General features: G+C 34.4%; 1 protein-coding gene and 2 pseudogenes across 1 annotated transcript in view; 2 read left to right on the top strand and 1 right to left on the bottom strand.

Annotated features, from left to right (window-relative positions):
- LOC148952450 (coiled-coil domain-containing protein 93-like) overlaps positions 1-26518 on the top strand; it is a 253210-nt gene that overhangs the window by 215287 nt on the left and 11405 nt on the right. The window contains exon 9 of the mRNA XM_089089885.1: positions 22887-23007. Coding sequence (XP_088946011.1) covers positions 22887-23007 — 121 coding nt within the window. The remainder of the gene's footprint in view (positions 1-22886; positions 23008-26518) is intronic.
- Positions 236-1514, top strand: LOC148952452 (glycogen [starch] synthase pseudogene; annotated as a pseudogene).
- On the bottom strand, positions 2240-6260 carry LOC148952451 (glycogen [starch] synthase pseudogene; annotated as a pseudogene).

Genomic DNA, 26518 nt, shown 5'->3' with positions numbered 1-26518 from the left:
ATCAATAATTTATGTGTTATTTTTATATTCTTTTTCATTTTGCAGGTGCCACGATTCAATACAACATGAATCCAGTCAGCTCAAATCAAGCCACACCAGAACATATCAAGGAGAACTGCCAACACCCTTCAAATGTAGAATCTCCTGTTTGGACCTTTGAATGTGCATGGGAAGTGGCTAACAAAGTCGGAGGAATATACACAGTCATCCGCTCCAAGACCGGTCTTTCTGTTGAAATGATGAAAGACCATATGTCCTTCTTGGCCCTTATAAAGGAAAGTCTTCTAGAGAAGAAATAGACGAGTTTGAGTTTTGTCCCGGTCCTATTTACGATGCTGTTTGCAGGATCAGTGATACAGTGCTTCTAGTTCACACTGGAAGCTGGCTTGTTGAGGGAAATCCTTTAGTTGTATTATTTGATATTGCTTCAGTATCACATAAAATGAACTGTTATAAGCATGAACTTTTTGAGAAAACAAATATTAGCATTCCAGATTCTAATGTGGAATCAAATGATTCTGTTTTATTTGGCTTTATGGTAGCACAGTTTATTGCTGAATTTAGTCATTGCCTAAGTATATGTGGAGCTGATTCTCCACAAACAGTGTGTCACTTTCATGAGTGGTTATCTGGAGTGGGTCTTATTTTTCTGCGGCTATGGAAAATAAAAGTTGCAACAATATTCACTACACACGCAACACTCCTTGGGCGCTACTTGTGCGCTGGCAGCACAGATTTTTATAACAACCTGAACAAGTTTGACATTGACATCGAAGCTGGAAATCGGCAGATATATCACAGATACTGTTTGGAAAGAGCTGCGACACAAATGGCACATGTTTTTACTACAGTGTCTGATATAACAGCAATGGAAGATGAATGTTTGTTAAAACGAAAGCTTGATGTAATAACACCAAACGGTCTAAATATCAAGAGATTCAGTGCACTGCATGAATTTCAAAACCTCCCTGCAATTAACAAAGAAAAGATTCATGATTTCGTCCGAGGCCATTTTTATGGTCATCTCTATTTTGATTTAGCTAAGACCCTCTATTTTTTTATTGCCGGAAGATACGAATTCGGAAACAAAGGAGCTGACATTTTTGTTGAAAGCCTGGCGAGACTTAACCACTTGATGAAAGAATCTAGCACTGATGTGACAGTGCTTGCGTTTAGTATTCTTCCAGCCAAGACAAACAACTTTAATGTTGAAACTTTAAAGGGACAGTCAGTTGCAAAAAGCTTAAAGTATACTATAGAAAATGTCCAAAAGAATAAGGCTCATTCGAAAAAAAAAATGGAAAAATTGTTTCTTTTTTTATTTTTACTTTTATTGGAGAGCTCTCTGTGGTGCTGGGACAATTCACCAATGAGCCATTTGTCTTTGAGACGGTCAACCGACGCTGAAGCTAACAAAATATGTTGGATAAATCGCGAAGTAGTAATTTTGCTAATTTTAAGCTTCAAATTAGGTCTTTAATTTTATTAAATGAAAAAGAAAACAAGTGTTTAAACTGTCAGTAAAGAGCAACAGTAAAAACTAAAAAGAGCACAAATTAGTCTATATATGAAGGTGGCTGTCCCTTTCCTGATCATCTCTCTTTATGCTAAAGTCCTAAAGCTCTTTAAAAATAACTCTCATTCAATATCAATCCCTCCTCAAATACAGAATAATTTCTGTTTGTTTCAAGTTTTAATGCTGATCCTTACTTTCAGTTTAAAAAAAAAAAAGTTTTACTTCCAGTAAAAAAAAAAATCGTTTTCAAATCATGCCGGGAAATCCTCTTCTGTCCTTCCCGAAATTACGTGGAGAAATCGCAAGAAAATGAAGTTCTTATTTTTTCTAAACTTTTAAGATATTTATTCAGTAGTATAGATTGTTGTCTATATAGCAGATATCTGAGAGACTCCTGAGTTTGTTTATGATTGTATGTTTAAACTTATTGCATTAAAAAAAAAACTACATTGTTTACTACAGTGTACTACACCTACTCACTTTTATCTACGTCGTCCTAACCAATATGACCTTATCTGCGTTGCAGTAAAATATTGTATAAAAACAAAGGATGTTTTATTTGAAAGAAACTCATTGTAAAACTACAAAAGTATAATTTTTATATATTATATAAAGCACCAAATAAGTATTATCAATCAACAAATATTGGAAACAGAAAACAAGGATTTCTGTTTGTAGAGTACGTGCTTGTGTGCATATAGCTACTAAAATATGCCTTTAAATTTACAAATAAATTCTACTGGTTCTGTTTCTAAGTTCTTCTAGTTCTTTTTCATTGTCAACCTCATCTCGACTGCCAAGAAGTGCGGGAGTTACAGGTCTGGGAGATTGAGGTTCAGATAAAGGGTGTTGTTGTTTTACTTGTAGAGAGCCTTCTTCGTCGTCCACTATAGTATCTGAATAAACTGCACTAAGAGCCATGAGCCTTGCCCTTTTATAGTAAATAAAAAGAGTCCCCCAGTCAAGTATTTCACTGAGACGTTCAGTTCGGTTTCGTTGAATTACTCTTTGTCTTTCTGTCAAAAGAGTAAAGTTCAGCATGTACCTGGTGAGCTGATTAATAGACTCGTCGAGACTTATGTTTTGACGGTCTACAATATGTATACCGTAGCTCTCAGGGTCTGGAATATGATCGGCCATTAAACACCCAACGCCAGAGAGATTTGTCGTAATCGATGGAATTCCCATGACTGTGCACTCGGCAGGAGTATATCCCCATGGTTCATAATAACTGGGGAAAACTCCAAGATTACATCCACGAATAAATTCTTCGTAGTCGAGATTAAAGAGGGGATTAGTTGACGAAAGAAACTCCGGGTGAAAGACAACTTTTACCCGGTCCCAGGAACTATTCAGAAGCTGACATCGTCTGAGTGCATTGAGTACTTGATCTGTATCATCCTGGGCAATATTATGCGTAGTGATTGGTGGCGGAAGGGACCAATGGCTGGAAAACAAACATCGTTTACGACAGACAACGTCATCTTTTGAAAGGAGGTCGTCAGATTCAGGCATCTTGCCACTTACACATATTTCAAATAATTTCTTGCCAATATTCTTTTGGACATTTTCTATAGTATCCTTTAAGCTGTTTGCAACTGCCTGTCCCTTTAAACTTTCAACATTAAAGTTGTTTGTCTTGGCAGGAAGAATAATAAACGCAATCACTGTCACATCAGTGTCAGACTCTTTCATCGAGTGGTTAAGTCTCGCCAGGCTTTCAACAAAAATGTCAGCTCCTTTGTTTCCGAATTCGTATCTTCCGGCAATAAAAAAATAGAGGGTCTTAGTTAAATCAAAATCGAGATGACCATAAAAATGGCCTCGGACGAAATCATGAATCTTTTCTTTGTTACTTGCATGGAGGTTTTGAAATTCATGCAGTGCACTGAATCTCTTGATATTTAGACCGTTTGGTGTTATTACATCAGGCTTTCGTTTTAATAAACATTCAGCTTCCATTGCTGTTATATCAGACACAGTTGTAAAAACATGTGCCATGTGTGTTGCAGCTCTTCCCAAACAGTATCTGTGGTATATTTGCCGATTTCCAGCTTCGATGTCAATGTCAAACTTGTTCAGATTGTTATAAAAATCTGTGCTGCCAGCGCACAAGTAGCGTCCAAGGAGTGTTGCGTGTGTAGTAAATACTGTTGCGACTTTTATTTTCCATAGCCGCAGCAAAATAAGACCTACTCCAGATAACCACTCATGAAAGTGACACACTGTTTGGGGAGAATCAGCTCCACATATACTTAGGCAATGACTAAATTCAGCAATAAACTGTGCTACCATAAATCCAAATAAAACAGAATCATTTGATTCCACATCAGAATCTGGAATGCCAATATTTGTTTTCTCAAAAAGTTCATGCTTATAATAGTTCATTTTATGTGATACTGAAGCAATATCAAATAATATAACTAAAGGATTTCCCTCAACAAGCCAGCTTCCAGTGTGAACTAGAAACCCTGCATCACGGATCTTGCAAACAGCATCGTAAATAGGACCGGGAGAAAACTCAAACTCGTCTATTTCTTCTCTAGAAGACTTTCCTTTATAAGGGCCAAGAAGGACATATTGGTCTTTCATCATTTCAACAGATAGACCGGTCTTGGAGCGGATGACTGTGTATATTCCTCCAACTTTGTTAGCCACTTCCCATGCACATTCAAAGGTCCAAACAGGAGATTCTACATTTGAAGGGTGTTGGCAGTTCTCCTTGATATGTTCTGGTGTGGCTTGATTTTGATTTGAGCTGACTGGATTCATGTTGTATTGAATCGTGGCACCTGCAAAATGAAATAGAATATAAAAATAACACATAAATTATTGATTCTGTCAATCAGAAACTACTGAAACTAGGACAAGAAGAGGAACGTGAGAATATATTGTCTATTAATGAAGAAACTCTTACATTTACACTAAAAAATATAATATTTTCATTTAGTATACTTGTGCTTTTAAAATTTATCATGAAAATATTACAACAATTTTTTACTGATCTTCAAATGAGGGCTTTTCATTTTGTATCTCTTCTCTGAGGGTTTTACTGCTATTTTTTCTATAAATATCCTTTGCAAAAATCTTTACTCCAGAGGAAAGGGAAAGGAGGGGATAAATCTAGCGCCTCTTGTATACTGAGGACGTATGATTTTAACCATTTGCAAATTAAATTGAGACTTTGCAAATCTGGTTTAATAATCAGTTACTTACAGAAAATATAAGAAAATAACATAAATAAACAAACAAAACAAATAAATAAAATTAGTAAAATAATGAAAGGGGGATTATATTTTATAAGATTTGTAGGTTTCAAAAAATGGTTCACAATGGTTAGCAAAAAAAGCGAAAATGTGAGCCTTTTAATTTCACTATTTACGAAAAGTTAATCAACGTTATTAAAGAGTTTGTGTATTATCGGCCTTTAATATAGATAATTGTTTTTTCCAATATATTAAAATTTGAAACTATTTGAACTTTAGTGTGTTGGGCAAATAAAGAATTGAAAAAATGGAAATCAGTTAAAAGGCTATATTAAAAAATTCAAAAGCACAAGCCTACCCTATTTGTGAGTACCTACTTTTCGAAAAAAAATGGAAAATTGTTTCTATTTTTTATTTTTGCTTTTATTTGAGAGCTCCCTGTGGTGCTGGGACAATTCATCAATGAGCCATCTGTCTTTGAGTCGGTCAACCGACGCTGAAGCTAACAAAATGGCTTTTAAGAAGCTAAAACTCGCAAAAGGTTTTAATTGTATTGAAACAAGCATAAGACATAACAAGAAGCGCTGTAAAGAAAAAAGTCCAAACTTGGCAAACTAAAGAAACAAAAATCACTGCGAACAAAATTAGGGCTACCGTACCCGACTATGAAATCTCTTATTACCATTATCAGGAATGTATGTAAAGGCCACCAGGGCCCCAAAAATTCGAAATTTTCAAGGATTCTGGCCACCTCTTGTTCAAATTATGAAATAGTGCTTGTATGTTCTATGCCCCTCATTGAAAAATTCCTTTGTATGTGTCAGTCTTCCTCCGTTCCAAAATATAGTGTATTCTTTTTTTTAATTGTATAAAAACTAAAGGGATTAACCCAAATGTTGCAAGCTAACTTTTAAAAGTTGAATTAAAATATTATCTGTATATTCAGCATAATAGAATTAACTTAAGAAAAAAAAAGATGACTAAATAATTACATAAAAGGTTAAAGCTTTTAAAGGGTAAAGATTAAAGGGTAAAGCCAAATTTATCATTACAAATGTGTGTATAGAGATACTTCATTTTCAAGTAGTTCATTATTCTTAATTGATTACCAGTTATCAAAAAAAAAATCCGAAAAATTTTCAAAACTATTTAATAGTTAAATTGAATACTTCTTTGACCTGAAGAAAAATACTCAAATGGTAGTTTAGAGTAACATTGGCTTGAAGGGGGGAGGGGATTCAAAATAAGACAGAACGAACGTGGATAGGAAAGTTTAAAGCCACTGAGGTTGACGCAAGATTCCAGCAGTTGTAACTTACATGGCAGTAAGGTTTAGTTATCAACCATTAGTGGGCTTATAATCATAGAACTAGTAATCATATAACTACCTAACTAGAACTAGTTAGTCATTAGAATTTTCATTTAAAGGAAAAGAACCTGCAACTTTTAATACTACGTTTGTCTCAATAAGTGTCGGATGTGTCTGAATTTAAAGCAGATTTTGATATGCGTTTTGATGGATTTTATGATTAAATGAAATGTTTTTGATAGTGCTATTGAGTTTTTTGTTGTTTGTTTGTTTTGTTTTTTAGTTGAAATATATCTTATCTATCTTATTTAGCGTAATAAATTTAAACATATTCACATTCAATTTGCTAATTAATCCTAATTAAATTAAACAAAAACTTCCACAAATAAAGCTTTTCAAATAAAAAGTAAAGAGCTACATTAAACTCTAAGATGAGCGGAAATAATGTATATAATGAAAAGTCTCTATTGATAGTATAAAACATGTAAAATGAACATCTATTAGTAAGTAAGTGTAAGTAAGTAAGTGTAACCTGAAACGATCAGAATTTACAATAAATTTCCCAGCTAAATTTAAAACAAACAGAAACTGCAGCAAAAAATATAGATAAAGCCCCCCCCCCCTCTTTCTATGGCTTGTAAAGGCGAGAAAGTCATTTGTGCTTTGCTCGAAAGAATTCCTAATTCCCTGGGGCGTTCCTGAAATGTCACAGATAAACATTTTTAACAGCCTTGAATGAACATAGCGACTTTATATTTAGTTCAATGTCCCCCTCTATGACATTAAAGTTTTTACTTTGCAGTTCTTTGTCTTGTTCTTTGCTGTTCTTGAGATACTGTAAAAACATCCTTTTGACCACCTGGAAGCGCTAATTTGTCTTTTGATTCAGATTTTAATTTAGAAAAACAAAGTTTTTCTGATGGAAGTAAAGAGCGAACTGGAAACTTAAAACAAACAAAATGACTGCTTCACAGTCTATCTAGCATATACTGATAAAACTAGTGCAACTAAACCTTCTGTTAATGTTTCCCTGTATAGAAAACTAGCGCTTTACTGAAAACACTCAACAATGGGGTCCATACAGGAAACTTACAAAACCACGATTAAAAAATTGCCCTTTAGGGACTTGAGCCTTTGGCGTCCTAATTCAAAGTCCAAGCTCTACCGACTGAACTGCGAACTCTATTAATTTAATTTAATCTATTTAATTTTGTAGGCCATTATTAGTAACTCGGAGTCCTTTTCCCATGGACTATGGAGGGTCATGCATCACCAAGAACTTAGTTATTGCATCTTTTAACTATGCTGAAAAAATGACTATCGCAAAATTTTAATCGGATGACTAGGTAAAGGGGGTCTTTTGGGGAGGGGGGCTATCTGCCCTCCAATATTTCCGGTGACTTAGAAAGGGCACTAGTAATTTTAATTTCAGTTCTAATGAGCTATCAAATATCATTATATGATGGTCTGGTAATTAGCCCTGTTAAAAAAAGGAGACATTAGTGATGCCCATGCAAAAAAAGTGATTTTCCTTGTTGTTCAAGGTGAGGGACTGGGTTTTCGACCATGCTGATTCCAATGATGCACCTGATGATGAAAATTTCAAACCCACCATAAATTTGTTTCCACAATAGACTCCTACTTTTAAAATTAACCGAAATAACAGTTAACATTCCAGAATCAGTGTTAGATGTCAACTTTTTTTCATTGTGTAGTTTTTTTTCAAAACGCGTTTTTCAACTTTTAGTTACTATGGGTGATGGTTTGCTCTTTACTAGGTTGCAGCTACTGCTGCAATCATGACAGAAAGCACAAAACTATGATTGGAAAGCACACTCTATACCGATAGCCCCATACCAATACGCGCGATTCCAAGACTCCCGATACCGCGTACAGCCCTTTCCCCAGGGAGTATGGAGAGTCGAATCATCACCAAGTTGAACTATTTTGATTAAAATGGCTATCTCAAAATTTTGATTGGTCGACTAATAATAATAGGGGTGGGGGAGGGGGCTAGTTGCCCTCCAATCTCTTTGGTCACTATCAAAATTAATTTCCGTTCGAATGAGATATTAAACATCTCTCTATGATGTTCTGATCACCCCCTAGCCCTTCTATAAAAAAAAGACATCAGTGCTGCCCATGCAAAAAAGTCATTTTCCTTGTTGTTCAATTACTCTATTAAGGGTTTTCGACCATGCTGATTTCATTGGTGCATTTTTATTTCGATTCAACGCCATTTCCGGGCTTTTTATTGAAAAATACCATAAATGTGGTTTCGCAATAAACTTTTACTTTTAAGATTACTGAAACAATAGTTACCATTCCTGACTAAATATCAAATGACAATTTTTCTCATTAGGCAGTTTTTACTTTAAAAACTTTTTGTTTAACTTTTGGTTACTATGGGCTGTGGTTCGCTCTTTACTATTTTGCAGCTACCGCTGCAACCATGATGTAGATCCTAATCTATATGTACTATAAGCTCTAAAATAATACCCATAGGAATTCCTAAGATATTGCATATACGCTCTTTTCATAACCTAGATTCACACAGTTTTGTTGATTTTGTTCAACGTGCCCTGAAAGATTTGACATAACAAAAGTGTATCCGATCATCAAAGGACAATAAATACACTCCCCAGATTATTCCGCGTAACCCAACTCTACCCCTTGGACAAACAGAAAAGTAATCTTCCCCACATTCCAGGAAAAATATGTTTGACTCCACATCATAGCCAATAAAAATCCAGATCATTGGCAAATCCAGGGACAAAGGAGATGACATGTGTGGAAAAACCAATAGACACAGTGGAATAGAGACATGAGGCATCCTTCCCATATATATTTGTTTGTTTTCTCGTGAAAGAAACCACCAAATTTTCTTGTCAAAATTCATAATTCTTAAAGTGATGTTCCAATTTCTAAACGTCAATCTCGAACTAAGGCTCTTTAGACGTGTCTTAATCTTGTAGAGAGCCTCTTTTTTGTACTAGACAGCATATTAATGTGATCATGTTGACATTCCATTTATTTTACAATACAAAGGGGACACCCAGTTTGACTCCGTCCCCCCAGAAAAAAAAATATTCTGACTCGTAAATATGAAAGCAAACATATCCTTGTTTGAGACTGTCAGAAGGAGTCCACGGGAGGTAAACTTCTTCATTTTGTTGGTAAACTCAATACTCCAGGTAAACCCTCAAATGTTTACCTTAATTTTGGGCATTTTTATCCATTTCCCATTCATATTTTTTTTATTCAAGAAATGGTTAATCTTTAAAATATTACAAACAATGATAGAAAAAAGATTTTTTTTTTCATATTTAAGAAGTTAAATATATTTGTAAACATTATAAATCAAGATTTAGCAAAGAAATATAAAACACTTCATTTGTTCTTTACTTGAGATGTACCTCTATTTTTGAAGGATCTACTTCATTTAATATTTATGATGGATTATTTCACAATACTGAACAGAGACCAAAAGTAGATAGATCGGACCCTGGTTTCAAAAGTTCGAAAAGACAATACGAAAACGAATCTACAAAACTGAAGAACAACAATTTACCTTAGGGTTTCAGTAAAAAGACGAAAAATTTAATGCTTCCAATTCAATATTCCAATGAAGACTGACTTAAATTAAAGACAGTTTATCAAATTATATTAAATCTAAATTCAAATTTTGACCTGATTATTGTCATAACAAATTGATGTACTCAATTCATAATTCATAAGTGATTTCATGATGCCAAAAAATTTCCATGAGCTTCTCATTATTTGGCTTTGGTAATGTTTAAATAAAATATACAAAATGTATCGAGGGATTTAGGCAAAATGTAAATACAATTCTAGGGGAAATGGGAAAATGTTGAAAAGAAAGTTTAGCTACATAAAAACACAAATGTGCTTGCTGGTTGTCAAAAAGGCGTATCAGCAATATTTCGTGAACGGCTTGGAGCATAAATTTGAAACTTGTAGGCCTACTAATATTAAATTTGACTCTTTGTGACTTGAATTACTTATTACTGTTTCAGCCACGGGGCCTGGGCAAAACAAACCAATGGTTCAAAACAATAACCCAACAGCGAGTAGAAAATACAATGAAAAAGCCTCGTGCATACATTCAACAATATTTTATGCACCTGCCCCCCTTCCCTATCCCTAAAAAAAATCTCTGGGGTTGATTCAAAATTTAATATATTTTGCATTGTTTTTAACAGCCCCAGCATCATTTGAACCCATTACTCACTGCCATCCCCGAAAAGGCAAGTGATCTTGATTTTTAAAATCACACTTTGAAACTCAGCATATTACTAAAGCTGCTACCTGCAAAATGTGGAAGGTTGGATTTCTTTTCCAGAAGAAAATTCACGGAATGGCGTGTTTATTTATTGTTGTTTTTTGGGATTTTTTATCCTCCCCAGGAGTGGTCGTGTTGAACCAATAATTCTGTATATTCGGGAGAGGGCCCATGTATAGAAATTAAAATTTCTAGCGCACATTTCAAATTCCTGGAAATATTGTGCCACGAGAAAGTAGCGTTTTCTTCTCTGTCACCAACGTTGATTTTGTCTCATAGAGGGTTAAATTGCTATTGATTGAAAATTTTGTGATTGCCAGTTTATTTAAAGGCATCGAAAAACTTTATACTGACCGGTACTTGTCTATTATATAAAACGCACTCGAGAAGTGAAAGTTTGGTGAATTTTAATGAAATAAATCAAAATATAATGAAAATACAATGCTTCAGTAACAAAATTATGAGTACTACCACAAAGAATTATGGAAGGGGACTGCCCAGAGTGCGTAACCTAACCAAAATACTGAATGAATATTTAATTAAAAAAAGCTATAATGTGGTTCCCAACGAGCCGAAGGTCATTGCCTGGTATAGACAACGTGAAAAACTGGGTATTCGCAATACAAGTTCTCGAGTGTGTTTTATATTTTAGACAAGTACCTAATGACCTTCCCAAGTACCTAATGACCTAGACAAGTACCTAAAGTACCTAATGCCCTGTGCGGAGGGCTTGATACAACACAGAAGTTAAAACAACTTTTTTAACTTGTTAGGGGTGAAAACAACAGATACTTTCATTTTAAATCTAATCCCCTCCCGCCAGTTTAAAGAGGTTTTGCAACTGCGCTTGTGGATCCTGTCCTAAGTATTGGCTCAAAGTTTTAAGTCTAAGCAGAATTAGACGTAGGGCGGGGGATTTCAGTCATAATTTGAAAAGACCACCAGAAATCAACATTCAAAAAAGTTTTATTTGAAATGAAAGCAAGGAGAATCTTAAAGGGGAAACTCCACACGAAATTGTCCCTGTTTTTTTTATAATTTTAGTTGTAGGGAATTCTCTTGGGAACGAGGGGAGGGGGCTTCATTTTCCACTGAGACAGGGGCAGATTTCCAAGTATTATTTAAAAAAAATGATCGGACATTTAAGTAAAGAGGCAAATTTTCAACTAAAATTAAAGAGCTACATTAAAACGAACATAAATTATTCCGTATATGAAGGGTCAGCCCCCTCCTCAAACCTTCACTTTCTGCGCTACAATTCGAATTGCTGTCTCAATTCTTGAAAAACGACTTCTGAAACACGACGGCCTATTAATTAAAATAAGAAACTTTCTTAAGTAGAAAAACTTTAGCGTAGAGAGTGATGGATTGAGTTGGCGCTAGTTCCCTTCAAGTATGATGTGAAATAGTTCCTGTTCGTCTTAAGTTTTAATTTTGTTCCTTACTTTGAACGAAAAAAATTTTTTTTTTTTTTATTTAATTAATTAAAAAAAAACTTTTTCCACAAAATAAGTTTATCAAAAAAAAAGTAAAGAACTCCATTAAACCAAAAATAGAATCAAATAATCTAACAAGCATACAACTACCAAAAATTAGTATCAATAAATAAATGGAATCCAAAAAAAACAGAAATTAAGTAAATAACAAGAGTCAAACTCAAAACGAGTAGAAATTAATATGAGTAGGGTTCTAAATCCTTATGCTTTCTAAAAGCCAGAATATAATTTGTACTTTACTGAAAAAAATTTAAATGAATTAAATGAAAAAAATGGGCATTGTTAGTTTAAAATACATATGCTGATATTTATACCTTAAAATCTCAATTAATTTATGATTCCTTAAAGTTATAAAAATGAAAATATTTAAAAGAATTTAGAATTCATGATTTTAATAATATATGATTTTTGATGGATCATTACAGAGTATTCAAACAGATTGAAGAGAGATCAAAAGTAGGTAGACTGACTTAAATAAAAGACAGTTTATCAAATTATATTCAAATTTTAACCTGATTGTTCTCATAACTAATTGATGTACTCAATCTATAATTCATAAGTGATTTCATGATATGTTAAAATTTCTATGAGTTCCTCCTGCAAGTTTTGTCTTTGGTAATGTCATATTTTTAATAGAATATTTAAAATTTATGAAGGGGATCTGGGGCAAATACGTATAAATTTTAAGGAGAACGCGCAATTGTTGATAGGACAGTTTAAGTACGTATGCAGTTTGTTAAAAGGGCGTATCAGCAATATCTAATGATCGGCTTAGAGTGTTAAGTTGAAACTTACAAGGGATGTTGAACTAAATAAAAAGCACTGTGTACATGCTGCTGATAATGATACTACCCATGCTGCTGCCAATTCAACCTATTTATGACTGTAACTGCGACTTTTTACAACTTTTTGCGACTGGAACTATTTATTATATACTGTTTCTACTACTACTACTACTATTGAGCTAAATCAATAGGGTTTAATTGCATCCAATGTGTCTGATAGAATATCACAGATACAATATGTCTTAAACAGAATTCAAGGAAAGTGAATACAACATGTCCACTATTTTTGAAATGTATACTTAATGAATTTTTATTTTTGATGTCTACCGCTCTCTAGGGCTATAATGAAAGAAAGGTTGATTTGGCTAGGGCACGTTGTGCGGATGACATATTGCCGAAGATTGTTCTTTTCGGCCAACCGTCTAGGGCTAGATGGAAAGCAGGTCGTCCTCGTCTGGGGTGGGAGGAAGTCATAAAGAAATATTTAAAGGAAATGAGAACTTCGTGGGCGGATGTAAAAAGGGAGGTTTTGAATAGTATTGGGATGGAGGAGGAGCGTGCGTAGCTGTGTTGACCATAGGCGGCTTGGTGCTGCGGTGAGTTGTTAGTAGTAGTGACAATATTAGCCTCAGTTTTATAACCAACAGGCTCAAAAATACCTAAAATCCAATTTATATTTCGGTTTTTTCAGTTCACACACCACTGTACATTAGTTCATGAAACATAAAGTGATTCAACTTATTTAAATGATGCTTTAAAATAAATGTCTATTGAGGGATAGATGAATATTTTCCCAGTAAAGCCACAGGGCCATGGAAAAACAAAAGAAAAATTGCTGGAAACATCAATTCAACGTCAAGTACAAAATAAAATATTAAAAAAAAAAAAACACTTGCATACCTACAAAAATATTTTAAGCAGTCGTCCCTTTCTCTGTCCCTAAAGAAACTTTTTCTGTGTTTAATTTCTCATTCAATATGTTTTACAATTTTCTTAATGGCTTGTGGGACTAAAGTTCAATTTTGTCTCACAGAGGGTTAAATTGCTATTGATTGAATAGCGAAAATTTAAATTTCTAGAGCCCTTTTCAAGTTTCCTGTGCCAAGAAAATTCTGAGATTGCCAGTTGATTTAAAAGCATCGAAACACTATATACTGACCTTCCTATTTGCGGAGGGCTTGATGCCGAGCAGAAGTTACAATATTTCTTTTAACTTGTTGGGGATGAAAACAAATGATGCTCTCATTTTAAATATATTTAACCCCTCACCTCCCAAAAGCTAAAGGAGGTGTTGTAACTTCTCTCGAGGATCCAGCCCTAAGCATTTTCTCAGGGTTTTACGTCAAAGCACAATTCGATTTACCAGAGATATACTTTTGGAAGGTTGTAGGTGTTTACCGCCCCTGGGAATATCCCTCCCCCGGAAAATATATTATCGCTGAAAGGAAATAATTTCCTAAAATTTGCTCCCACAGACAATCCCCTCCACTGCAGAAAACTCCCCCACGGAAAATGTCCCCAAGTTTCCCAATAACACGTACTAGCTGTAAGCAATGGAATAATTACAAAACTTTAAATGACACTTAAACTTCTACAGCGAGGTTCTCTGATTGTTTTGTAGTTTGGGAGGGAGTGAGATACCTCAAAGGGTGCATTTTAATGCCAAAACATCCCAGCTATCATTTAATCATCAGATAAACACATAATTAGTTCCGAGGGAGGGTGGAGGTAGAAATTGAAGTATGATCTTCAGGACTTTTGCTGGAGGGGGGGGGTACGAAAGAAACTTTAAAAAACGCATCAAAAGTGTGAAATTGATATCTACTCAATTGTGATTTCTGGGAACATCTATGGTCTCCGCTGTTATAATGAAAGTAAAGACCACCATAAACCCCAAAATGAGCAATTTATTTCGTACAGGAAGGGAACTGCCCCTTCCTTATCCACACCACCATCTTATGGTTGCGGAAACTTTGGAGGGTGCTCATTAGATCAGAAATTGTGAGTTCAATTCTTTTTTAAGTCAAAAGTGATTGGAAACAAACCAGCCGCGGGGGGATTATTTTCCAGGGGTTATTTTCATGTGGGGAGGGGGTATTTTATAGGGCAGGTAAACGTCGGCCACCTTTTGGAAACGGTTATCCTATCCCGTTCGTTAATATTTCAATTAGCCGTAATGGCGAGGGATTTCAGTCCTGATTCGAAAACTGATAAGAAATTAATATTAAAAAAAAAATTGATGAAAGTAGGGAGAATCTCCAAGCGGAAATGGTCCGCAGGAAATTTTTCCTGGTGTAGTTTTCCATTCAAGAATTATCGCGGGGGGGGGGCTTACACAGAGGGAGGGGACAAATTTCCTAGCATTTTTTAAACGACGAGAAAATACATCAAAAAATATTTTTCAATTAAAAGTAAAGAACAACATTAAAACTTAAAATGAAAAAAAAATATTCCGTATTATACCTTCTTAAACTGTTTGGTGTCATGTTTTTAGCTTAATTTTGATGATTTTCACCTACTTTTTTTTTAAACTAACTTGTTTAGAAAAACTAACTCATAGAATTTGACAACGCTTTCGTCAATAAAAACTTAAACAATAATAATGTGTTGGTTACCAAAGTCAACTATGCTTTCAAGGAAAAGCTGTACCTTCTTAAACTTTATGGTGCCATATGTTTTTAGCTTTATTTTGATGTTTTTTGCCTATATTTTTTTTTCTAAATTTGGCTTTCGCTACTGCCAAAAATCGCGGAAGTTCATATTTTGTATTGATGGGAAGGATGTCAAATGAAGTGTAATTTTTCTTTAGTATTTGTCTTTTTGTATATGGCTTTAATTGGCTTTTAAATACAAATTATTATTATTATGGAAGTCCTTTCAACAAAAATGGATTTGCGATTTTTTTAATTTTTTTGGTTCTAAATTTTTAAGATACTTATGGTGTGTAAATTCCTCTTTTTCACTTCTTAAATCTTGTCAACGAAATTAAAAAATAAAACAACTCAAATAAAATTCTCAAATTTAGAAAACCATATTTTCCAGGGGGGAGGGGGATTTTCCGGGTGGTATTTTCCACGGGGTGTATTTTCCGCGAAGGGGGGATGCCTAGAACCCAACCGTTATTCATATTAATTTTCATTCATCCCGTAGACACCCTTTAATATTTAGTCAAACGGGTACTTGTCTATTATATAAAACACCCTCGAGAAGTGAAGTTTGGTGAATGCTAATGAAATAAAACAAAATATGATGAAAAAACAACGCTTTAGTAATAAATTATGAAAACTAGCTCAAAGATTTATGAAGGGGGGCCGCCCAGAGCGCGTAACCTAAAATAACCTGACCTAACTGAAATACGAACTAAATATTTAATTAAAAAAAAGCTATAATGTGATTTCTCAACGAGCCGAAGGCTATTGTCTGGTATAGACAGCGTGAAATACCTGGTATTCGCAATACAAGTTCTCGAGTGTGTTTTATATTTTAGACAAGTACCTTAAGTTGTATCAAATTGTATTCAATTATTTAACTTATTGGGCACGTTAAAGCCATGCCACGTGAAAGTTAAAAAGTGGGTGGAATCGAAATTTCCCTCCTGTGGCAGTTGCATATATGTTGTTTGTAAGAGGTAAGAGAACTGCGGTTTTTCCAAGGAAAGTTGCGTTTTTTGGGCAAGACGGCGGACTTTAAAGTTTTTATACATTTTTTAATTGACATCAAAAATGTAATGCCCAAGTTATGCTGAGACATGTGGCAAAACGTTGTCAAAACTAAAAAGTTAGCTTTTGAGGCATAAACAAAAGTTTCTAATTATTGCAATCTTACTTACTTGTACTTTTGGCTTTTCACCTGTTGCAATCGGTTAAATATTTTAGTTACTACTACTACTACTAACAACTCACTGCAGCATCAAGCTGCATGAAGCTAATAGAACTATGCACGCTCCTCTTCTATCCCAATCTATTCAAAACCTCCCTTCGCACACTCCCAAGAAGTTTCCTTCATCCGCAGAACTTGTACTTTCTCTCATTACAGCCTAGAAAGTGGGATTGACGAATTTGATGTTGCTAAAGTATTAAAGCAGTATCGAGATAAGACTGCTAAAAAGGCTAAATAGTTTTAGTTTATATTAAAATTTTGTCAATATCTAGATTCTATGTAGTACTTCGGCCTTCAATATTCAAATTATTTTACTAATTGGTCCTAAGAAGACTGGAGCACCCATCAACTACAAAGGCAGCTTTTAGGGGGACTATTATTTTTCTTCCCCAAAGCTGATGAAGTAAGTACTTTCGTCTGGTTATGCTCGAATACACTAGACTATTTTACAACTCCACCTGATTCAAATTTTCCAGCTCACATCACTATATCCATTGGTACAGCTAGGAGGAACGTAAGGGCCTAGTTCTTGGTTGCAGCATCTGTTGGAGCCCAATTTAGCTATATTTCATGAAAGATAGGCCAACTGGTGTTTTAAGGGGGTACTACAAGCATTAACTACAGCTCAGAACGAGCTTAAGTTACATCATGAGTTAAGTTAAACTCAGGGGTAATGAAACTTTTAATTATCACTGATAGCTAATAGAAGTACCACTGTTTCATTCTGATGAATTGTCTCCCAAGCTAAACACTCTGCTGAAAACAAAAAAGGCTATTTTTTTTATTCTTGAAATGTTTTTTAGATCGATATCAGAATACCGGAGATAAAATAAAACTCAAATAAAATTCTCAAATTTGGAAAGCCTTTTTCCACAGGGGGGGGGGTATTTTCCAGGGAGGGGTTATTTTCCACGGGGGTATTTTCCAAGGGATAATCGCCAGGGGGGGGGGGGGTAAACGCCAGCCACCAGACTGATCATGATACCTTTAGACTGATCATATTGCAAAAGTGAATCGAACAAAAATGTGATTCTATACCGGTGTTGAAAAACCAAGAGTTTTACTATAAAAAAAGAATGGTTACTATTTTACTAATATTTTTACTAATTACTATTAATTGTACTATTCAATTTAAGCCATTTATTTGCAATTTATTTAGAATTATTTGTTGATTAATTATTGATTATTTGTTGATTTATTAAAAGATCAATATTTTTAATTCACAAATTCTGGTATCTTGACTAAATTCCCGTTCATGTTTAAGCTAAAAGTTAAGTTTCATTATTATGAAAGAAAAGCAAGAAAAATTCCTAATAGGATAAGACCTTATATGATACAACAAATGGAATAGACACAGGATGATCATTATAGACTTTAGCAAAATTAGAATGTTACCCCTTAACTAGGATTGTATTTTAAAAATTAAGGAAAAGAATAAAAACAATTAGATTTACCTTTTTAGCTTGACAAAATATGAGCAAAAACCAGGACCAAACTGACTCGTGGTTAGGGCTTCCACTCTCGAATATTAAAATTCGGGGACTAGTCTTAAAAGTTCGGGGAGTTTTCGAGGACAAGTCTTCAAGATTCGGGGATTTTTCAGGGGAAAAAAACAAAATGGAATTTCGTTGCGGAAATTTGGGAGCCAAAATAGGTTTTAGAGCCAGAGCCCGGGATTGGAACCCATAGCTGAAAACTCTTATTGCTGATATTGCGGCAAAAACTTCAAAATTGTTAAAGAAAAAACAACAAATATTGTTTGCGGTTTTTTGATAAGTAAATTAAATAGAAAAAATTCAACCTATAAGTACGGGGTAATATTAAAACTTAAAACAAACAAGAACTAAACTAAACAAGTAAATTTAAACTTAAATTAAAAAGGGAATTCTGACGACAATTTACACATTATTGGTTTTTCGTACTGCTTCTAAGGTCTTAGGTGTTTACCCCCCCCCCAAAAAAAAAATAATCCCCCCATGGAAAAAACGGAAAATTCCCCCCCCCCTCCTCACAAAAAATATTCCCCGCAGAAAATACTCCCCCGCGGAAAATATCCCCGCGAAAAATACCCTCGGAAAATACCCACCCCCATTGCGGAAAATACCCCTCGGAACATACATTTTTGTTCACTGTTTGTTTCTACTATGCTTTCCTTTCTTTTGGTAATCTCATAATTACTATATAGTCACCGATTAACCCCCAACCCTCCCACCAACCCTGTGACCATCCATGTTCCAAATATAATACTTATTGCAGTATCTTATGCAATAATACTTATTGCAGTTTCTACTATGCTTTCCTTTCTTTTGGTAATCTCATAATTACTATATATTCACCGATTGACCCCCAACCCTCCCACCAACCCTGTGACCATCCATGTTCCAAATATAATACTTATTGCAGTATCATTTTTATATCAGCCAATCTAATGCCTGGACATGATAGCTGTAGGCTACAAATCATATAAAAATTACTTATTCTTTTACTTCGCGCTCACATTATTTGGCATTATTAACCAACTGTTCGCGATAAATAAGTCCGAAAACATATAAAACTTGACAAGAAAACAATATGAGCCTAATCACAAAATTTTTACTTTAAGCTGTAATGTAAATTTTCTTATGGATAATATTTTTGGGGCACTTCCGTTCAAATCCCCTACTCCCCGATCTTTTGCATAGTCTATAGCTAAATTTTGCTTCATTAGGAGGGGGAGGGAGTGGTGCATTTTTTTATGGTAAGAAGATTGTATTTAGGGATAGTTGCTAAGAAAAAATAAATCATACCATATTTTCTTTATATTTTTTTTTCTATCGCAGAATTAGCCTTCATACAGGGTTATCAATTGTTCAAGCTTTAGAAGTTGTAAAGGAAGGCCTTAGATATGTATAAATAAAAAAAAACAAGTTTTTTAAACTGAAAGTAAGGAGCGACATTAAAACTTAAAACGAACAGAAATTATTCCATATATGAAAGGGACTGTCCCCTCCTCAACGCCTCGCTCCTTACGCTAAAGTTTGACTCTGTCTCACAACTTTATTTTTTAAAACAATAAAAAACTTTAGCGTAAAGAGCGAGGTGTTGAGGAGGGGACAGTCCCTTTCATATACGGAATAATTTCTGTTCGTTTTAAGTTTTAATTTCGCTCTTTACTTTCAGTTTAAAAAACTTGTTTTTTTATTTAATTTCTGATCGTTTTTTAGTTAATGCAGCTTTTATTTTGGCTCGCCGTCATTGAATAAGTAAACAAAATTTGCATAAAAATTTTACTTTTATTTAGCTAAATGTCTGTCTCTAAATTTGGGTCTGACGTAATCTACAAATTAACTTACTTAACGAACTTCTATATTCGTATATTTTTCTTCTGGCAAAAAATACAAAGTTGCAGATTTTTGCAGATATGAGCTTGAAACCTGTGTAACAGGGTTTTCTGATACGCTGAATCTAACGGTGTGATTTTCATTAAAATTCTTTCACTTGTAGGGGATGTTTCCCCCTCTTTAAAAAATCGAGTAAATTTTCTCAGGCTCGTAGCCTTTGATGAGTAATACTAAACTTAATAAAATTTATATATTTAGAATCAGCATTATAAACACATTCTTTTGATACATTTATTGACATCAAAATTCCGTTTTTAAAAGTTTCGATCACTATTGAGCTGCATCGCTTGTTTTTTTATTGTTTTTTTTATTACGTATATGTTATTACGTATATGAGGGGGTTCTCCCCTTAGTCAATACCACGCTCTTTACGTTAAAAGTTAAAAAAAATTTTGATTCACAAACCCCTGAATCACAAAGCCCGTTTAATTAGAATAGATAGCTCTTTTAAAAGCACTAAAAAAAATTGTAGCGTAAAGAGCGAGGTATTGACTTGGGGGAGAACCCCCTCACATACGTTATAATTTCTGTTCGTTTTAAGTTCTAATATTCCTTCTTACATTTCAGTTGAAAAAACTTGTTTTTTTTTATTTAATTTCTGATCGTTTTTTAAATAATGCTTGGAAATCCGGCGCCCCCTTCATAGACATGTCCCTTACCCCCAAGAAACATCCTCCACGGACATATTCTCCAGAGTAACCCCTCCTCTAGTCCCCCCCCCTCCAGAAAAAATCCTTCTTGAAAAGGGTTGTATACTTCCCAATAACAATTAAATAATGCTGGAAATTCCGGCACCCCCTTCATGGCAATTTCCCTTCCCCCATGAAAAATTCCTTCATGAACAGATCCTCCAACATAACCACCGACCCACCCATCCCTCCCACTACCAGAAAAAAAAACTCCTGAAAAATTCTGTATACTTCCCAATAACCAATACTATATGTTAAAATTGGGTAAAGTTCATAACTTTTATCCCTCCCTCTGGGAACTTCGGGGGATTAAGCAATCCTAAAAGACATATTTATCATATTTTTGACCATGCTGAACAAAATGGCTATCTCAAAATTTTGATCGGGTGACTTTGGGAAAAAAATAAGCGTGGGAGGGGGCCTAGTTGCCCTCCATTTTTTTGTTCAATTAAAAAGGGAACTATAAATTTTAATTTTTGTTCGAATTAGCCCACTCATAACATTCAAGAACCACTGGGTTTGTACGATCGCCCCTGGGAAAAAAAAACAAAAAAAAAACAAATAAACACGCATCTGTGATCATTCTTCTGGCAAAAAATGCAAAATTCCACATTTTTGTAGATAGGAGCTTGAAACCTCTACAGTAGGGTTTTCTGATACGCTGAATATGATGGTGTGATTTTAATTAATGTTCTATAACTTTTAGGGGGTCTTTCCCCCTGTTTTTGAAAATCACCCAAATTTTCTCAGGCGTGTAACTTTTGATGGGTAGGACTAAACTGGATGAAACTTATATATTTGAAATCAGCATTAAAATCTGATTCTTTTGGTGTATCTATTGATATCAAAAACCCGTTTTCTAGAGTTTCGGTTACCATTGAGCCGGGTCGCTCCTTACTTACAGTTCGTTACCACGAACTGTTTGAAACAAATTTACTTGGCTATCCCGAATTTGAGCAGAATATATTTTCGGTAAAATCTCCTTTGCCTAACTAACAGGTTTGCATGACCGTAAAAAGATCCTAAAACTGCAGTTTAAAATATTACGCCCACTGAAAATATTACACGGGTGAAGGGGCCAGAATAATAATTATGAGGGGAGGGCTGGGTGAATATGTTTGAGGATAAAGGGTGGTATGACAAATACAATTCTCAGATAAAAAAGAAAAGAACTTAAATTTTACACAACAAATGGAACAATAAATTAAATGGCAAAAATTCCTGGCAAAAAGATCAATTCCTTCAATATATTATGCATTCAATCATTAAGTATTAAACATTAATACAGTATGTCCCAAACCAAAAATAGCAAAACAAAACCAAATTTAAACTTATGATTTGGCTTTCTAAACAATTCTTACTGAGCATTCCGTTAAACAACTTCAAGTATAATTCTTGGCTAATTTTGTCAAGATTGCTTGACCTCGAATGATGTCAATGTAAGAATCTTGTAGCATTTGGAATACTGCATTCAAAAGGATTTAATCTAAATAAAAGAAAGTGATACTTTTGTGAATATATAAAGAACCGTATATAATTAAAATTCTATCGGTCTAGTTTTTATGCAAAGTAACACAGGAGACGAAAATTAACGAACAAGAGAGTAATGAAAAATCATGGTATGTAAAGTAGTGTTTGCTAGGGATAGTCACTAGGGGTGAAACCGTGGTTGAGTGATTTTCGGGGATTCGGGGAACCAATTTTTTTTTCGGGGAGACACATAGATTTTCGGAGAAATCCCCGAAAATTCGGGGATAGTGGAAGCCCTGCTCGTGGTAGGGAACGACGCTGTATATATATAAAAATTTCTTTGTATATTAATTCAAAAATGCAGTAAGCTTTATCAAGCTTGTCGCACTATTACTAGGGTATAAGAATTCCCTTGAGAATATTTACTCTACACCCTAAATCTTGTTCCGGTTTCGGTCTCATTTAGATAGATAAATAATGACCTATATTGAGTTAATCTAAGAATTGAATTAAATTCTGAATTGATTCTAAACAAGTTTCATAGCAGTCCTTAAACACAAAACAAAAATAAGAAATTCTTTTTCTTTGATTAGTTGTTACACTTCTATTTTCTTCCTACTCTAGTCTAAATTCCAGGGGGGGCACGCCCCCCTTCAGAAAGGAGCAAATAAAACCAAAATGTACAGGAAATTTGTATTGTACCAAAGAAATGCAAATGCACCGAATTGTACTAGGCCCTCTAAATTGTACCAAACGATACAATTTACAGCGTTGGCAACACTGATTCCTTTATCTTTTGAAATTGGTAAGTTTAAGGAAAGAATTTGTAATTTATTTTTAATTTTTATTTTAGTTGCTGAGAAGCATCGAGAACTAACGTCATTGTACACACTGCTCAATAGTTTAACTGATGAAAATAGTTTTTTAGAAAAAGAACTGACAGTGGTGGATTCAGTGCTTGACTCTGTATCAAGGTATGTATCAAGGTATTACTTGATGTATCAAGGTATTACTTTAATATGCTCGAAGTGACTAATTGAAAATATTTTTCCCTCAAAGAAATGTTTTTTCCTTTATTAATCACCCATCATTTCTCAACCTAGAGAGGCGGTAACCGAAAGGGCTCTTTAATCCCATATAGAATGCGTGGCAGTAAATCAGAGGGAACTGGACGAGGCCAAGGTTCCGTGGTTCTATATAATAACTATAGCTTGGGTCACAGTTGTTATTATATTATATAATATAATTATATTATAATTGTATTTTATATATATGTATATATATATATATATATATATATATATATATATATATATATATATATATATATATATATATATATATATATATATATATAATTATATTATAATTATTAATTATATGTTATATTAATTATATATATTATTAATTATATTATTATAAAAAATTAAATATTTTAAATTAGATATTAAATATTATAATTAAATTATTAATTATAATTGGAATTATATTATATTATATATAATAATTATATTATATAAAGTTGTTATTAGTTATTATATAAATATAATATCTATAGCTTGGGTCACAGTTGCGTGGCAACATACACCATTGAGAAAAACTTGTGTAATCTGTTTCCCCTTTTAAGTTTGCCATGGATTACGGAAATGAATTTTACTTATACAAGGTAAGGATAGAACAGGTATGCTGAATACCTCCCTCTTAAAGATCTCACTCTTCAGAAAGTGTCTGTTTTGGTTATCTATACCCACGGCAATTTCCTGAAAGCGTCGGTATCTGGATTGGAAGATTTACTCCAGCCACAACATGAAACTAAAGCTTAAAGTCCATATGGTTCTAGCATTAAATTCTATGCTCTGCGATTGTACTTGAAAGGACTAAAGGCGTAAGGCTAAGCTTTAGGTTCTAAACCCTACCCCCTTTGATTCAGAGCCAGAATCCAAGAATGTATTTTTCAAAATTTAGGAGGGGTAATTTTGTTGGTTTTTCAATTTTTTCAATGAAAGTATCTAAAAAGCAATTTTCTGTGATAAATATAAAAAAATAATCACCAATTGAAAAATATCAGCTGAAAAAAATACCAACAGAAAAACAACAACAGAAAAAAATGCCAACAGAAAAACACCAACAGAGAAAAATATTTTTCTGGTGATGCAGACTTTGATTTTGGTTTTCAACCCTTTATGTCCTATAAAGATGCTTTACTATAACTGTAATTTTTGACCAGATTTGGTTGAATTCTGCCAGCCAGTCTTTTCATGACAAGAAATGCTGAAACTACTCGCGGAGATGATTCAGGTGCAGAATGGCAAAGCTGTATGCCTAGCTCTTAATCCCTATCAATATGGCTGGAACTCGATGGGCTTTTCTGATAAGTGTGATGATAACGAAGACTTACAGGCCTCCTTCTCTCATTAATATAAATGTAAATATCGGTCCTAGATTCCGAATAGAGGCATTAACAATTACTTCTGACTAAGTCTGGCTGATATCACAAAGCCCATTTTGTTAGTGTTCCTGATAACTAGAATCTGAGGCCCTTGTTTCCCCGTACAGGACATATTTCCCCAAGACCCCCTAAAAAGTGCAACTAAAATACTAATCACCAACTTTCACCAATTCTGAATGAAACCTGAAAACATGTTCAGGCATCTAGTTTGTTAGCTGAAATTCATGGACCCTCTCCACTCCAGGGAATTGGAGATATACCTCTGAGACTTTTTATTCTGTCGAGCCTACCTCTTCTGATAGATGTCCTAATAGCAATAATTTGGGATCTCCCACCGAGGTGATTTTTTCTTCCGCAATGGCTGTGACTATGAGAGGCACAATTATGACTCAATTTCTTTCTCCTGGTCAAGTTTGGTTGAGATATGACAAAACCTTCAGGTAGATGTGCTGCTGATAACTGAAATTTAGTGCTCTCCCTCTGTCTTCTCTATAGAGAGTCTGTACCGCAAAAAGACGAGATTAAGACACTTAAATCTTTACTCTTGTCAAGCATGTTTGAGAATTGACAACCCCTTTCAATAGATGTCATGATTGCCAAGTTTTAGCCCATTCTCCACTTGGTAGTGGGGTTTGGCCACCTATCCTGGACATAATGGGGTGTGGACACTAAAAAATTGAACCTTGGAATCTAGTGCTTACTTCCTACCGCGCTGTGTTGAGGACCTTTAAATTTACCATTCTCTCACTAATGAAAGAATTATAGTGCACTAATGAACAGGTTATGGAGCTGAGATTATTGTGTATTATAGAAGATTTTGAGGGGTAGGCTTCATTTTTACCTTTTTTGTGGGAGGAGGAAGAGGGAGGGGGGTAGAGTGCTAAAAAGGCTGGGATTCGATTCTGAACTTAGGCACTGCACAATTAGGGTGGCGAATGTGGTCTCCACGCATCATAGTCATTTTAAAAACATAACCCCCCCCCCCACACAGTATTGCTATTATGGACCAGTGCGCTTGCGCACTGTCAATGCCAATGCTTCGTATGCTGGGTATTAAGAACCGTACCATCTGTCTCAAATCTGAACCAGTGGTAACCTAGAACAGCCTTTAGTGGATGATGGGGACCGCATGACATCACTTTCAAATAATCAGAGGTGCATTTATCAGAGGCATTTACTCAAAGTGTAACTTACAGCCAATGCAAGCTACTCTTTCATGAGTAAGATTGAAATTCCACGCTGACCTTTGTTCAAATTTCAAACAGATGGCCTCAAATTCTACTCTGATAGTTTAAACTTGAGACATATGGCCGGATTAGCGATACTTGGGTTTACGCAAATGAGACTGGCGGACCACGTTTCTCCCCCTGACTATGACTATGTTTCTAGAATTCTCGTTACCTCCGCAGAATTTCTAGAATGTCCATATCCATAACAATATTTGTAAGACTTCATTTCTCGTAAGTTGATGTCTCTCGCTGGTGATTGGAAGTCAGAATTGTTTTCGTGGCTATATAAGTCGTAAGGATGTATAAAGTTGTATGAACAGTTTTTAATCCTCTTTTTCTGGAAGCTAAACTTGAAAATGAAAGAATTGGGTCTTGTTGCCGAAAAATTACACTTCTATCTTCATATTGTCAGCATTGGAAAGATACACATTCTAAATGAGTTTTCATAGAACTACTCATAATAAAACTAGAGATTAGCTCCTTAGAGGGGTAGAATAATTAACGAAGGTGTTCTTTAATAAAGGAATAATAAATAAAAAATCATTAATTATAATTATAAAAGTAATTATAAAACTATATAATAAATATTAAAACAATAATTATAAGAAATAATCAAGAACAATAATAAAAGAATAATAACAAATTAATAAAAGAATTTTCATAGTGTTTGCGCATCTTTGCTAGATTTGTTTTCATTCTGGTCCATTTCCTTGAGGATTTTGTAACGGTGAACAGCAATGCCATCTGGCTCAGTCGGCATTGGTTTTGTAACCCCCTAAAAAAACTGATTCCATTCTATTTAGTCAA

The sequence above is a fragment of the Artemia sp. Qi Xiang Cuo genome, chromosome 5, assembly GCF_049724085.1.
Source record: "Artemia sp. Qi Xiang Cuo chromosome 5, ASM4972408v1, whole genome shotgun sequence".
NCBI classification, from domain to species: domain Eukaryota; kingdom Metazoa; phylum Arthropoda; class Branchiopoda; order Anostraca; family Artemiidae; genus Artemia; species Artemia sp. Qi Xiang Cuo.
Note: the sequence above shows the minus strand (reverse complement) of the source record. Positions and strands in the feature narration are given on the sequence as shown.